At 33.0% G+C, this 13,764-nt stretch overlaps 1 protein-coding gene across 1 annotated transcript in view; it reads right to left on the bottom strand.

Moving 5' to 3' along the window:
* Nucleotides 1-260: 260 nt before the first annotated feature.
* Nucleotides 261-13,764, bottom strand: part of Cdh19 (cadherin 19) — a 76,785-nt gene continuing 63,281 nt past the window's right edge. The window contains exons 12-14 of the mRNA XM_077792332.1: nucleotides 5,757-5,874; nucleotides 3,370-3,621; nucleotides 261-1,504 (exon numbers count right to left, since the gene is read on the bottom strand). Of these exons, the coding sequence (XP_077648458.1) occupies nucleotides 1,014-1,504; nucleotides 3,370-3,621; nucleotides 5,757-5,874 (861 nt within the window). The 3' untranslated portion in view covers nucleotides 261-1,013. The remainder of the gene's footprint in view (nucleotides 1,505-3,369; nucleotides 3,622-5,756; nucleotides 5,875-13,764) is intronic.

Here is a 13,764-nt window from a genome sequence, read left to right as displayed (position 1 = left end):
ATGTAACTATTGCACCCAATTTTCTATTTTGAAAAAAAATGGCACTGAACGTCAGTTATATTGCAAGCTGTTAATAGAAAAGGAAATGCTGAGAATCATATCACACTTTGTAACCTGAGTGGTATGAGTCTGTGTGATTTATTATAATATTTAGAATAAAAAGAAGTTCAAATTTGCATCAAAATGAATCCTTTCACTTATTTCTCATTTTTAGTAGAAATAAAAATTTATTTAATTTTTTTCACACTTTATACCAGTTTTATAAAGTTTAAATTTAATGATAAGTAAATGTTGACATGCTTTTCACCATTGTATTTTGGCATGATAAAAGTATATATTCGGTTGCATATGAAAATAATCTATGAAAAATCCCAAAGCATATTTTCCTGCACCTCTTTAATGTCAAACTATAATATCCATAACAGCACAAACTATAATATATAAATCTGAGTAATTCATTTATATCAAATATATGTACAAATTTTAAATGAGGTTTAAAGAGCCTTCTTGGCAAGAATTTTAAAATATCAAACCCAAATAATTCATAGAATCTTTCACAGTTCCGCCTATTAATGTAACATAAATGTTTTTACATGTCTATGTAACCATCAGATTCTCCAGATGATAAATTTTCTCTCTATATATCATCAGGAACCTCACTCATCGATGCTTTATTCTTAATTTGCGGGAATAAAACAATTGAACGAATGAAACAACATTGGAGGGCCCGATTCTCTTTCTCAGGTTAGGCAATTAAACACTTTGAGAATTTGCCCTGGATATAATGGGATCTTATGAGGAACATTCCAGTCATGAAGTGGCACTGGCTTGCACTAGCATCTGAGGTCTATTTATGTGCATCTCTTCCAACATTTTTATTTAAGGACAATGTACTCCCAGGACATCAGAAAACTACAAACTCAGGCTCACCACGCTGCAGAAAGCCAGACCACACAACGCATTTTGCTCAAATGGGCATTAGCACTTTGGGGATTTTTTTATGGTAAAAAGTCCTAATTGTTGGAGTGCACTGCAGAACCAAACATACATGCTAATCTTTTAAATCGAGGTCCCAGCTCATTAAGGTAATCAAAATTTTCATCCTGGTCGGTGTCGGTTGACCCTAAGGAGCTCAGGGAGCCGGCCAAGGACCCCAGGCCCTCGAAGGCGTAGGTCTGAAGGGAGTCAAAGGGTGGGGCGCAGGGGTCCGAGTCCGCCTCGTCCAGCTTCTCCAGGATGAATTTCCTGAAGAGGGCGCTGTCGGGGCCCACCTGCAGAGACTGCCTGTAGAGGCTCCGGATCTCGGCGGAGGTGGTCTTCCGAGCCCTGCGTTCCCGCATCACCGTGGTGCTTCTGAGCTCAGCGATGTCGAAGGCCTCTGTGTCTTCTTCTCCACCTCCTTCATCATCGTAGCAGAAGATATTCTCTCCGAAGAGGTCCCCTTTCTCAGGAAAGAGGATCTGCTTTCTTTGTTGTCTTAGAGCCAACATCAAAAATATAAACCCTGATGAAGAAAATGTATCAGAATATGAATGCACACACACAGAGCATAATGAACTTCACAATCCTGAGCTTGTTACAAGCTCCAGACACAACCTTGATTTTGAAGATAACGTGACAGAAAGTAATTTAAAACTGGACTTGCAAAATGACATAAGGAAGAAGATAACAAACATTCTGGCTGATGACTTAGAGGGAAAACACTGTGAAAATACATTGAACTGTTTTCTGTGAACAATTTAGAATTCAAATTTTACTTTTCTCAAATATTAAAATGGAACCAAGTAGATTGAATAGAGCATTTTTCCAATCTGAATACACTTGGCAAACTTAGTGACCAATGAGTCCGGTTAAAGTTAAGTTCAGAACAGGACAGTTTGATATTCCACATTAAGGGGACATTCTGTGACATGATTATTTTCTAAGTTGGTATTTATTGACCACAAAATATATGTCAGTTTCTTCTAAAAATTTATATTTATTTATTGATTTAATTCTTATTAAATTCACATATATGTTATATCCCTTTAAGATGAGAAAAGTAAAGCCTAAAAGCATTTAAATCACATCCCCAGAAAGACCCAGCTGGGAGACAGAAAGGTCATCTTCAAATTAAGAAAGTTGTTTCAGAGCCTGGGCCCCATGATACCACATTAATTTCAGAAACTCCAAACTATCTTGCATTTGAATCATAATACTGGTTTGTGCAGATCAATATTTATTACACAAAATAGTTTTAGCAAAATGTAGAAACAGAACAATTTCAGAACACTTTTTAATTAGAAGAAAAACTGTGTGTGCATATGCAGGTGCATGCTTGTGTGTGTGTGTGTGTGTGTGTGTGTGTGTGTGCGCGCGCGCGCGCACATCTAAGCTAACCAACCTTTCCACATCCTTGGATTTACATATCTTTTCAGCACATCAGAGATAGGATTTGAAACACGTATGAAGGGATGTTAGAATTTTCACAAAGATAAATATATTGGTACTATTTTATACAAAAAGAAAACAGTCAGGAGTCTCAGGTTAGTAAAAGTAGAAATTAAAGATGAGGCATCATAACTGATATCAGAAAATAAAGGATAATAAAACATACTGTAAACTATCACAGACCAAGTAATTGGAATTAATAGATAAATTCCTAAAAATATATAGCTACCAACACTGTGCCAAGGAGAAACTGGAAATCAGGACAGAACAATAAGTAGTAAGCATATTGAATCAATAATCAAAATCTATATTAAAGTCTAGGACCTCATGGTTTCAATGCTGATTCTACTGAACAACTGAAGAAGTAATTCCAGTACATCTCAAAATCTGCTAAAAAATTAGGAGAGGGAATACTTCCAGATTCATTTTATGAGGCTCATAACACTTTTTGATACTGAAACCAGACAAATATACTGCAAGAAAAGAAAACTACAGACCAACATCACTGATGAACATAGATGCAAAAATCCTCTAAAAGGGTTGGGGAAGCAGGGAGGACAGGGAAGGTGGCCATAACCACTGTTACTTCATAAGGTTACTATGAAGATAAAATTTTGTAACACATGCAGAGCACGAGGACTATGTTCTGGACAACAGAAGTGCCCAATTGTTCTTAGGTATTTTTATATCTTATATTTGTGCAATGCATATGTCAAAACATTTATTAACTGGCATACATACACATACTCTTAAAATTGAAGTGGTCAGTGATCTTCAGTTTGAAATCTGGATTTGCCCACTCTATTTTTCAATTACTCTATTTGGTTTTAAAATTATAATACATTTAGAATAGCAATTAAACCATATTGCTGTAACATAATTATATATTTATCATGTTACTTTAATAAGTGGAGATATAGTCAGTTCAGCACTACTTACCACATATTACCATAATGAAGATCAGAATAGCAATTATTACTTCCACCCTGAGTCCCAAGAAAAGCACGAGTTTCTTATCACTGCAGGTCTGTGTATTCCCACTGTTGTCACAGTCACAGACATGTATGGTAAGTGTGTTTGTACTTGTAAGTGATGGGATCCCGTTGTCCGAAATTAAAATGGTTATGAAGAAGTTGGGCTCTTCTTGAAGGCTAAACCCACTTCTATTAGTCAAAATTGTAGCTGTGTTATCTAAAACAAGATACCAAAATTTATCAACAACATAAAATAAATCAATCCATCTTGTGTATTAGAGCCACTACTATAGAGATATGATTAAATAAGTTCAAATAAAAGAGAAAATTTTTGATTAAAAGACAACTTGAAGGTTCCCTGAAAATTAATTAATGCTTTGACATTACCTAATTGTGAAATGAGATGAATTATTTAAATCAGTTCCAAAACGTTTTTGAGAAATATGGAAAATAAAAGCAGATCAGAGCAAACATTTCTATAGTCACATATATGAGCATTTATAGGGGTTACTAGCATTAATTTTATGCAGATTCTACCAGTTTTATTTGGATCAACTGCACTAACACTGCTTTTTCTAACATCTAGAGCCCATTATTTTCATACATCCTAGAAATACATAGATTTTCTATTATATAACTATTAAAGCATGTGATCTCAAATAGTAGGTTTTCTAATTAGAAAAAGGAACTGATTTTACTTTTAGGGAAAGATAATAGTAGGATATCTCATTTTGACTTCACTCATTTTATTTTTAAAATTCAGAGAATCTTCAAACAATTTTCATCTAGAGAAGCCACTCAAAATATTAATGAAAATGGCCAACACATACTCAAAATGTAAAATTGTTTTTCCCCAAGTCCCAAAATATTCTGAATGATGTTTGTCAATGTGATTCTTTGGGTCTTAGATCTATATTTCCTCTGTATTTTTTTTTATTCAGAATAGTTTTGCCATACCTAAGTATGTTCTGAATCCATCAATCTGCTTTATAAGATGATAGTAAAGTGCAAATAAATGAAATCTTCTTGAAATGCATATGTAGTTAAAACTTTTTCCAAATCATCTTTTCAATGCTAAAAAGATAATGCTCTTGAAGTCCATAAAACCCATGAAATTTATGTACGAGGCAGATTTAAGTGGTGAGAAACAGTTCTCATCTTTTCAATTCATTGTGTTCTATTACCTTACTTGGGACTACAAACATTAAACCAAACTTGTATTCTTTAGGTTTTGCTATATTTATTTTGCCTCAGTAATATATTTTGAATTATTATAAATATGTATAAGACATATTATATTTGATACTTGTGGGATTTTTTTCTAAATATATTTGAACTACTTTCACTAAGAATTTGATACAAATAAAATAGAGACATGTGTCTGTGCCCTCTCCCACCAAAGGCACCTCTGAATTGGAGACTGGACCCAGTGGTGGGGAGAAATGGCTCAGGTATCTGGTCATAGATATTGTGTGGCTTATATATTTGAGGTAAAAAGAAAGGTTTAAATAGAAATCTATATTATGGCCAAATATCTCTTCCTAAAGCAAATTTAAAAGGAGCAAAATGGCTTTCTATAATTAATCCACTTCTACACAAAAGGAAGAGAAATTCTTTTTCTACCCAAAATCCTTCTAGAATATTTTATCCTTTGATTTATAAAATAATTTTGTCTAGAGGGAAAAGAAAAAAAAATAAACCACTTTCATATATTTATAACTCCTTATTGATGACTTTAAAAATTTGTGAATCAAAAAAAGCTCACCTCACAGTACACTAAGGGTATTTTCTCTTAGTACACTAAGAGTAATATTTACTCTTAATATTAAGAGTATTATTTCTCTTAATCACAAATACTGAAGATTAAGATATGAATGAACAGCTAGGGTTGTGGCTCAGTGGTAGAGCACTTGCCTAGCACATGTGAGGCCCTGGTTTTGATCCTCAGCACCACATTAAAAATAAATAAGTGAAATAAAAGTATTGTGTCCAACTACAACTAAAAAAAAATGTAAAAAGAAAAAGATAACGAAGGAATCGAGAATCCAAGACTGCAATGAAGTTTGCTGGGTCAGACAGAAAAGAGCTTATAGCCACTGTGACTTTAAAAACCCACCTCTAATTTGAAAAAATGCAGTGAGAAGGAAGTGTGGCCAGTATTTTCAGAACTTGACTCAGGTTTTTTTTTTTTTTTTTTTTTTTTTTTTTTACTTTTTTATTCTTACTCTTTTGCTTTATTTCTTGACATTATGATATTAAAAACAGTGTGAAAACAATGCTTCAAGTTCCATTAAAATAAAAAAGCGATTTACAAAAAATGAGTCAAAAATCATTATGACTGAATGGTGTTACCTTGATTATCTCTGATTGTGAAACTTGAGTTGTTTGTGTCTTCTGCAGAGAGAGTGAAATAAAAGTGGTGGTCTTCTATGGATTCATCTCTGTCTACTGCGCTGATGGTTTGAATCACCTACGAGAAGACAGGGATAGACTTTTATCATTGCTGTATTGATTCAGGGCAATTATCACTGCTATTATTATTTTCAGCTTTTATTAAGTACTTTAGCCAAATAATTAGGGACACTACAGATGGGTAATTGTCAAATCATGGAGAAGATTAAACATTTTCTTAGGCAACAATAATTTGTATGTTGTGATTTATAAAGAGGGTTATGATTTTATATAATACATTCTCATAAATGGATCATGTGGATTCCAGAAGCTAAATTTGTTGGAAGTTCTTCGAACATTGTTGCTATATTTTGGCATCATCTTTTACCCTCCTTTCCTACATTTTCCCTTTCCTTCTTTCTTTACTTCCTTCTTTATTCTTATTTATTCTGAAATCCAGTCATTATGACTTGCTGAATTTATACATTTCCTTTTTATACTGAGTTCAAAACGGGTAGAGTTATTGTCTTACTAAAGTATTTGCTAAAGTAATGAGTTTTTTAATTGATTTGAGGGAATAAGGCATTTAAAGCTTAGGGGCAAAGTATATGATTTCCTTTGACCCATAAAGATTATAAGAAAAGCGTTTTCAATCAAAATATGTTCCACTATTTATCTCAGATCATAAAATGGTGAAGTAATGCAGATATGAACACATCAGTTCTGAATTAATTCTTTTATTTCAAAACATGAATGTGTCAGTCAAGTAGTTCATTATTGTCAAAAAAAGATATGCTTGTCAAGATAGCATAGTGAGATTGTGATTAATTCTGAAAATTGAAGTAAATTGAGTATAGAAGCTAGTGTTTTAAATTTTCTATAATTAAAGTGCTTTTAACAATGTGTCAGACAAAACCATCCTCAGTTGCATGATGGCAAATACAAATTTATGAAGCTATATTTCAAATAGCAGATCTCTCTCTACATGCATGAAGAACATTGTGAGGCTAATGTAATTTGTCTATTTCTCTGCATTCATTTATATTTTTTTCATAACCTCCCTAAGTAAATAATAAATTTGTGATAACTAAATAATACAATAAAAGAAAACATTTTCATTCAATCCATGTTTAAAATAATAAATGCAAGTGTTGAATCAGGATGGTACTTTAATTTCAAATATCATATGCTTTTGTATAAGTTGTTTTGTGTAGGTTTTTGTGTAAGGAGAGGACAAGTCCTAACAGTCTCATACTGTGAATCACAGCTTTACTACTTGCAAGTTTTCTAAGTTTAAAAACTGTAGACATGAACACTTTCAAATTCATCTTTAGGATCCTGTGCTTTAACTTATCAAAGAGTTTATTGCCCAATTGGTATATTTCTATTAAGTTTTCTTTGTGAAAACATTCTCTTGTTGATATTTGTACAGGGTGGTGTCCTAAGTGATATTAGTAATCTCCTTATATGAATAGCAAGGTAAGATCGATGGCATACTCTAAAATTCATTTTTATGACATCATTTTTGATGTCACATACACTCTAGATTTTTAGACACCAGATACTTTATCTTATCACCTGATGCTCCATATTGAACACAAAATTTTGAGTATATGGTGAAAATCTCCACTTTGAATATAAAGGCTTAAGAAGACTGCAGAGGCTTTGAATATATTTTGAAATACATTTAAAATACTATCCCAACTATAGTATTAATAGACCGAGAGGGCAAGGATTCAAAACTCTGTCTCCTTTCAACAAACATAATTACAGTTCTATTTGCTTTATAAATTGAGCCTCAAATAAAATATGCGTTATTGGATTCCAGTGCTTTAAAACATAAGAATCCAATCAGTCCATATGAGGAACCATTGATTCAATTGAATTAACCTTGAACACGTGACATGTACACTTTTCATGAAAACAAAAAAATCTCTAACAAAGGACAACACTAAAATTTCTTCACTGAGAATATTCATTTTTCCTTTCAAAATAACATTGAAAAGGACTTTGTGTTAATTTTTCAATAAAACTCTAAGTAAATCCTGTTTGTTACATTGCCCAGAGGTCTAAATGATTTACTTACTTTGACTAACTTGGGACTCATTTCTGCCCTTCTATATTTATGAGAGAAGCAAAGACAAGTTGAAAAGTTAAGAACATACAACAAGCCACCATGATTCAAAAGACTGGAAATAGAGGCAATCGAATAATTCCAAATTACAACAAATGTCAAGAGCTCATACTTTTAATTTTCTCCTTTCTCTCTGGGTAGAATTTTTCCCCATGTCTTTCTCATATACTACATTCAATTTCCTATCTATAGTACTGTGAACTCTATGATGGAAGTATATTGTGCCAGCCTAGAGAGTCTTTTAATAGGGATTCATCAATGGATTCAATGCTATTCTATATATTATTTCACCTAATCTTGCCATAACCCTTTTGAATAAATCCTGTTATTGACCCCATTTAACCTTGAGTTTTATGTGAGGAAAGGGCTGGCTCAGAATGACAATGCAATCTCATTCTCGGATGTTTTGAGATAAGAGATTTACAGGAGGATCATCAGGCACATTACTCTTTCCCTGGGTTTGCTACTGTCCTTACAGGTAGGATATAAAGTTACTGAAAAAAGAAATGGAACAGAGAAGGCCAACCTGGACATTTCTTATGTAAAAGACAGAGACATACAGAGAAATGTATAATATAACATTTATAATATACAGAGTAGATATAGACCAAAAATAATGGTTAAAAGGCAAGAAAATAATCTGAGGTTTCCTGTGAAGTGTTTTTAGGCCAGAAGTAGAGCAAGTGAACTAATTCTTGAGTAAAACATGAATTAATGGGGAAAGTGTCACCCAGACCAAATGCTAGCCCGTGAAAACCAAGACGGCAGAGATATAATAGGTAGAAGTAAATGAGATTAACGTTTGTGGGTCAAAGATGGTCTAATATTGGCAGTTTCATAAATTTCCGCTTAATTATTTGATGGAGTAAAAATAGTTTTTGACTCTGAAGATAATCATGGGAAGAAAGATAATCACTGCACTGTGTATTTTTCCAGAGAAGAGGCATACGTAGGACCACTTACTAAAATGTCACTCCTAGCTTCATTATCCTCGTTCAAAAAGCAGAAATTTTTTGACAACTACACTAAGAAGCTGCTATTGTCTCCAACAATATATTTGACTCTGTTTCCTTTTCTTGCAGATCAGCTACCAATAAAACCTACTTCTAAAATAAGTCTAGGAGTAAATTGCTAAAGATTATAAAATATAAATTGAATCAATAAACAGAAAATGAGCAATAATTTTCATAAATTAATTTTATAAAATGTACTTAGTAAGCAATGTTCCTCAGTACAAAGATGTCAAAGAAAAAGTAGGAAATGCAATAAATAAATGACATAGTTTTTTTAAAATTTCATCTGGCTTTTTGATTATGTATATATTCTATCGATTTGTACCTTGCAGTAGGCTAAAGATGTAAATTCTTTCCCATTGTCAGAAAAACACTATTTATAAAGTTGAATTAGACCATCACCTTCTGTACTAATTTATTGGGAAAATGATTATAAAATAGACCCACTCTGACAAAAATAATCTATATAACTCAAAAGAATTTAAAAATATCTGTTCAAAAACTAAAAGTAAAAATTAATACAGTAGTAATAGTTGAGCCAACAAGAAAATATGGACAGTAGTGTTTTTGCTCTAGTTTTGCCTATTTAGCAGTTACTGGGAAAACATTTTTGAGAAGTTCATGGTAGTATTATATTCTGGTCCTAGACAGAGACAGAGAAATACCCAATTTCTAAAAATGAATCTCACAAAATTGGATTACATACTTTTAATGGCAATTTTCTTGTAGAAATAAATCTATGTTCGGTTAAAAATTATATATTATATATCCTTAAAGTTTTATCTCAATGTATAATTTCAATTCCCTTTAGGATAATTTCAAAATTTATAAATGTTGTACAAAATAAACATATGAATAAAAACTACTAAAGTACAAAAATATCTGATTAATGTCTTGATATAATCATTTGATGCCTATTCCACTGGCAAGAACATGCCAAGTGCTTCCAGACCCTGGACACGCACTGTCTGTCCCTATAGTTCACATTCTAGTGGAGGAGAGAGAGAAACAGAACTACAAACCTGCAAAGTGTTGAGGAAACACTTGAAATACAAAAACCACCTAAAGTCCATAATGCTCAGAATAAATAGGGTCAGAGGACCTGGGATATATACTGAAATTAGGAAACCTGCTGCAGAGTGAGTCTTGTGTGCATCATGAAATGTTCTAAGATGGCATATTACAGAGTTTAGACTTCATACTGAAAATCACAAGTTCTAAATTGGGGAAAATCATGATCACTCATTTTTATTTGGGGTCCTGTAACCCATAGAAATTAATTAGTTTTTGAAAAACTCTTTCGGAGCACATTTTTAAAGCAGGTATGAAAAAACTGTTGTCATGATACCAGGGACCCACTGATTGTTATTGAAGACTTCCTGATAAGAGATCCAAAAGGATGCTAACAATCAAAATCACAAGATTTATTTATAATAAGAAACATACAGAAATTAATGATGTGTTTACATGAATTTAGAATACTCAACATAACTCCAGATGGAGACAGAGCTTGTGAGTCCCACAATTTCCCCTTGGGTATGCTGTGCTTCACATGATGTCACCAAAACAATATTTTTCCCCCATTTCCAAAGGGACTATGTATTATTTTGACCATTGACCAACCACTGAAATATGATTGTCCAGGAAACTGTCTTCATGTGTACAGCCTTGCTTAAAAAATATAATTAAAAATATATAATTAAAATATAACTAAAATATAATTGATTAAAAAATTAGCACGCATTGCCATGTACATGGTGTGAGATTAAAAGAAGCAAAGTTTGATATTACAGGAGTATCCCTTTTCATAACTATCTAAGAAGGATCCACTTCAGAAGAGATGTTAGGTCCTGGGTAGTGTAGGATATGTGAGAAGAAAACAGAAATTGACATATGAAAGACAAGGAGGAGATGGAATCAGTGGAACTTGGTGATTTATTGCATCTGGAGAATGAACATAAGAGGAAGTAAGGATGATGTCCATATATCTTTCATGTGCATCTTGATGAGTGTTAATAGTTTTGCTAGGAGTATTGAGAAAAGGAGGAATTGAAAGCAAACAATATAAGCATAGTAAAGTTTTTTAGTATGTGATTTTGATCATTAATTTTAGCACTAGTTACAACAGTTCATTCTCATATTTATCATGTGTGAAATTTGACTTATTTTATGGCAATGCATAAATTTGGTTCAATTTTATCAAAGAGCTTTCTAGAATGCAACTTTTTGTGTTATTAATTGTTAGAGTCTGTAAACAAGTCTGGATGGCGCCTGGCAAAATGCCAGAGGGAGTGGTTTGTGAAGTAACGCCAGCAAGCCATTAAGTACGGAGATTCCTCATTGGTTGACTGCTGTATCTAGTTTATGTTAATTAGATAAGCTGTGTGGAATGTATAAATACTGCTTTTATCCTACAATAAACGGCTCCTACTCCTGCTGTATCAATGTACACAAGTTGCTCGTCACCCCCCGGCTATTTTGCTGCAGCCGGACTGCGGCAATTAATAAAATGATCATTAGTGAAATTAATAATATAATTACATAATGGAAAATTTTAATAAATTCAAAATATTAAGTTTTGCTACCTTTCTAAAAACATTATGTTTTTAGATATTACCTTTTAATTCTTCAGATCTTGTTCTTAATAATAATTTACATATTGTTACAACCATATTTGTAATACTATTTGTGTTGAAATTAATATGTGCAAATGTCTAATTTCATATTTTTTTTCTTTTTCCATAAGTAAAGCTACTTAAAATGGTTTGGAGGGCTGGAGTTGTGGCTCAACAGTAGAGCTCTCTCCTAGCACGTATAATGCACTGGGTTTGATACTCAGCACCACATAAAAATAAATAAAAAAATAAAGGTATTGTGTCCAACTACAACTAAAAAACGTATATTAAAAAAAATAGGCTGGAGATCCTTTCTTTATTTTGGGAAAGTTTAAATCCTATGATGATATTTGTAACTTATAATTTTGAACATATTCATGTTTGCAATTCTCTTGACTAAGATATCCCTTAGGATTTTATATCACATGCTCTAATAATCTTAATGGTCATTGCTTTAATTCTCTCTCCTTTGGTTTTTTTACAGCATTACTTGAATATTTTGTTTCATTTCAACCTAATGATTCTCTGAACTGTGTATTTTGAAATAGGTATAGATTCATAGGAAATTGCAAAAATAATCCATAGGCTCTCTTAAACACTTCATTCAACTCTTACTAAAGGGTGGCATCAGATGTAACCTCAGCACACAATTAACCTTACATCCTTCCACTCAAATAGTGGAAGCCAATCTCAGTGAGGCTACAGAGGGACTCACAACTTTTCATTTGCATCGTAAATAGCGGATACCCTCACACATCTGGCCAAAGACATGAACCTGGGTCTGCTGCCCTCTGCAGTCCACGCAGACAGTGCTGCTTCTATGCAATGCCAGCGCACCTGGCAGCACATTCTGGTCTTCACAGAAGGGAACAGGCTTCCTGCTAAGAACTTGGAGACACAGTCTCATCACGATCTTGAAAGAACAAGTTTCACTATCCAAAGAATTTTCCCTTAATTATTTGTGAATACAAGTTTAAAAAAATCTGATAATCTTGATGTTAACATTAAGGTAATCAGGGAAAATTGATTTTCTAGGATGATTTATTGATTGTTGTAGAATCTAATTGCCTCAAATTGTGTTACTTCAAGACTCATTAATCTGGTTGCTCTATTAATTTAGAAGCCAATTTGAAAGACTATTCTACTTTTTATTGGATTTAAGGTGCTTTATTATGTGGATGGCATTCAAAAACACTTCTTACTTTGGATAATATTCCTAAATTAAGAAAGATCATCTTTTTATACAAATTACATTTTACACAAGTTTTATATACTTTGATGGTAGCAGGATACAAAATCAATTTATTAAAATGCTCAATCCCCATGCTATTAACAATAAAAATTCTGATGTAATAGGATATACAGCCACATATCTCTTAATAACAGGGACTTGTGAGAAATGGGTTGTCAGGGCTTTAACCCCTGGGGCATTATGATGGAGTACTCTCACACCCACGAGGTGGAACAGCAGACCACACACCTAGGTGCCATGGGTCTAGCATCACCTATGTTGTCCCACTCTGACTGAAACAATGTTAGATAGTTCATCACTGTGTAATATAATATAATTTCTAGACCTTACAAAAGTAAATAATATGTTGATTTCTGTCAATACATTTCATGAACAATAAATTGTTCATATATTACTATCTAAATGTAGGAGGGAGAAAGAGATTAATAGCATGTTTGAAAGATTTCAGTGGCTCTTTCAAAGGCTATTTTGTTATTTAGTGTTTGGTTTTGATTTTACTTGAGGAAAACCTAGTCAGAACATTTCAAAACAGAAATCTGAACTCAAGTTAATCTGAATCTACTATTAACCTCTAGAGAAACACATGAAAGGAACAAGGACAATCTTGTCGACATCATAGCACTAATGCCTAGATTATGAAAATAAGGCTTTTCAATGAACACGAAATACAGTCCTTGTTGTCATGTACACTTAAATCACCTGCACATGGATTTCAGTCCATCACCTGTAGTGCAGCAGGGGGGAGACATATTTAGGTTTCCCTTTGGTTTTAAGTGGAGTAACATTCTTTCAGATACTTATAAAACTGAGATAATTTGAGAGTGACATCTGAAAGTTCCCCTCATGATTATTTGATGATGTCTGTCCTTCCTCCTTAAAGTAAATTGATTGTAAAATAAGGCTGATCCCTGTGACATTTTGAGTTTGAATTATGATTATTCCAGACAGGAGGTGA

This window comes from Urocitellus parryii, chromosome 13 (genome assembly GCF_045843805.1).
Source record: "Urocitellus parryii isolate mUroPar1 chromosome 13, mUroPar1.hap1, whole genome shotgun sequence".
Classification (NCBI taxonomy): Eukaryota; Metazoa; Chordata; class Mammalia; order Rodentia; family Sciuridae; genus Urocitellus; species Urocitellus parryii.
This window is presented reverse-complemented; position numbering and strand designations above follow the sequence as displayed.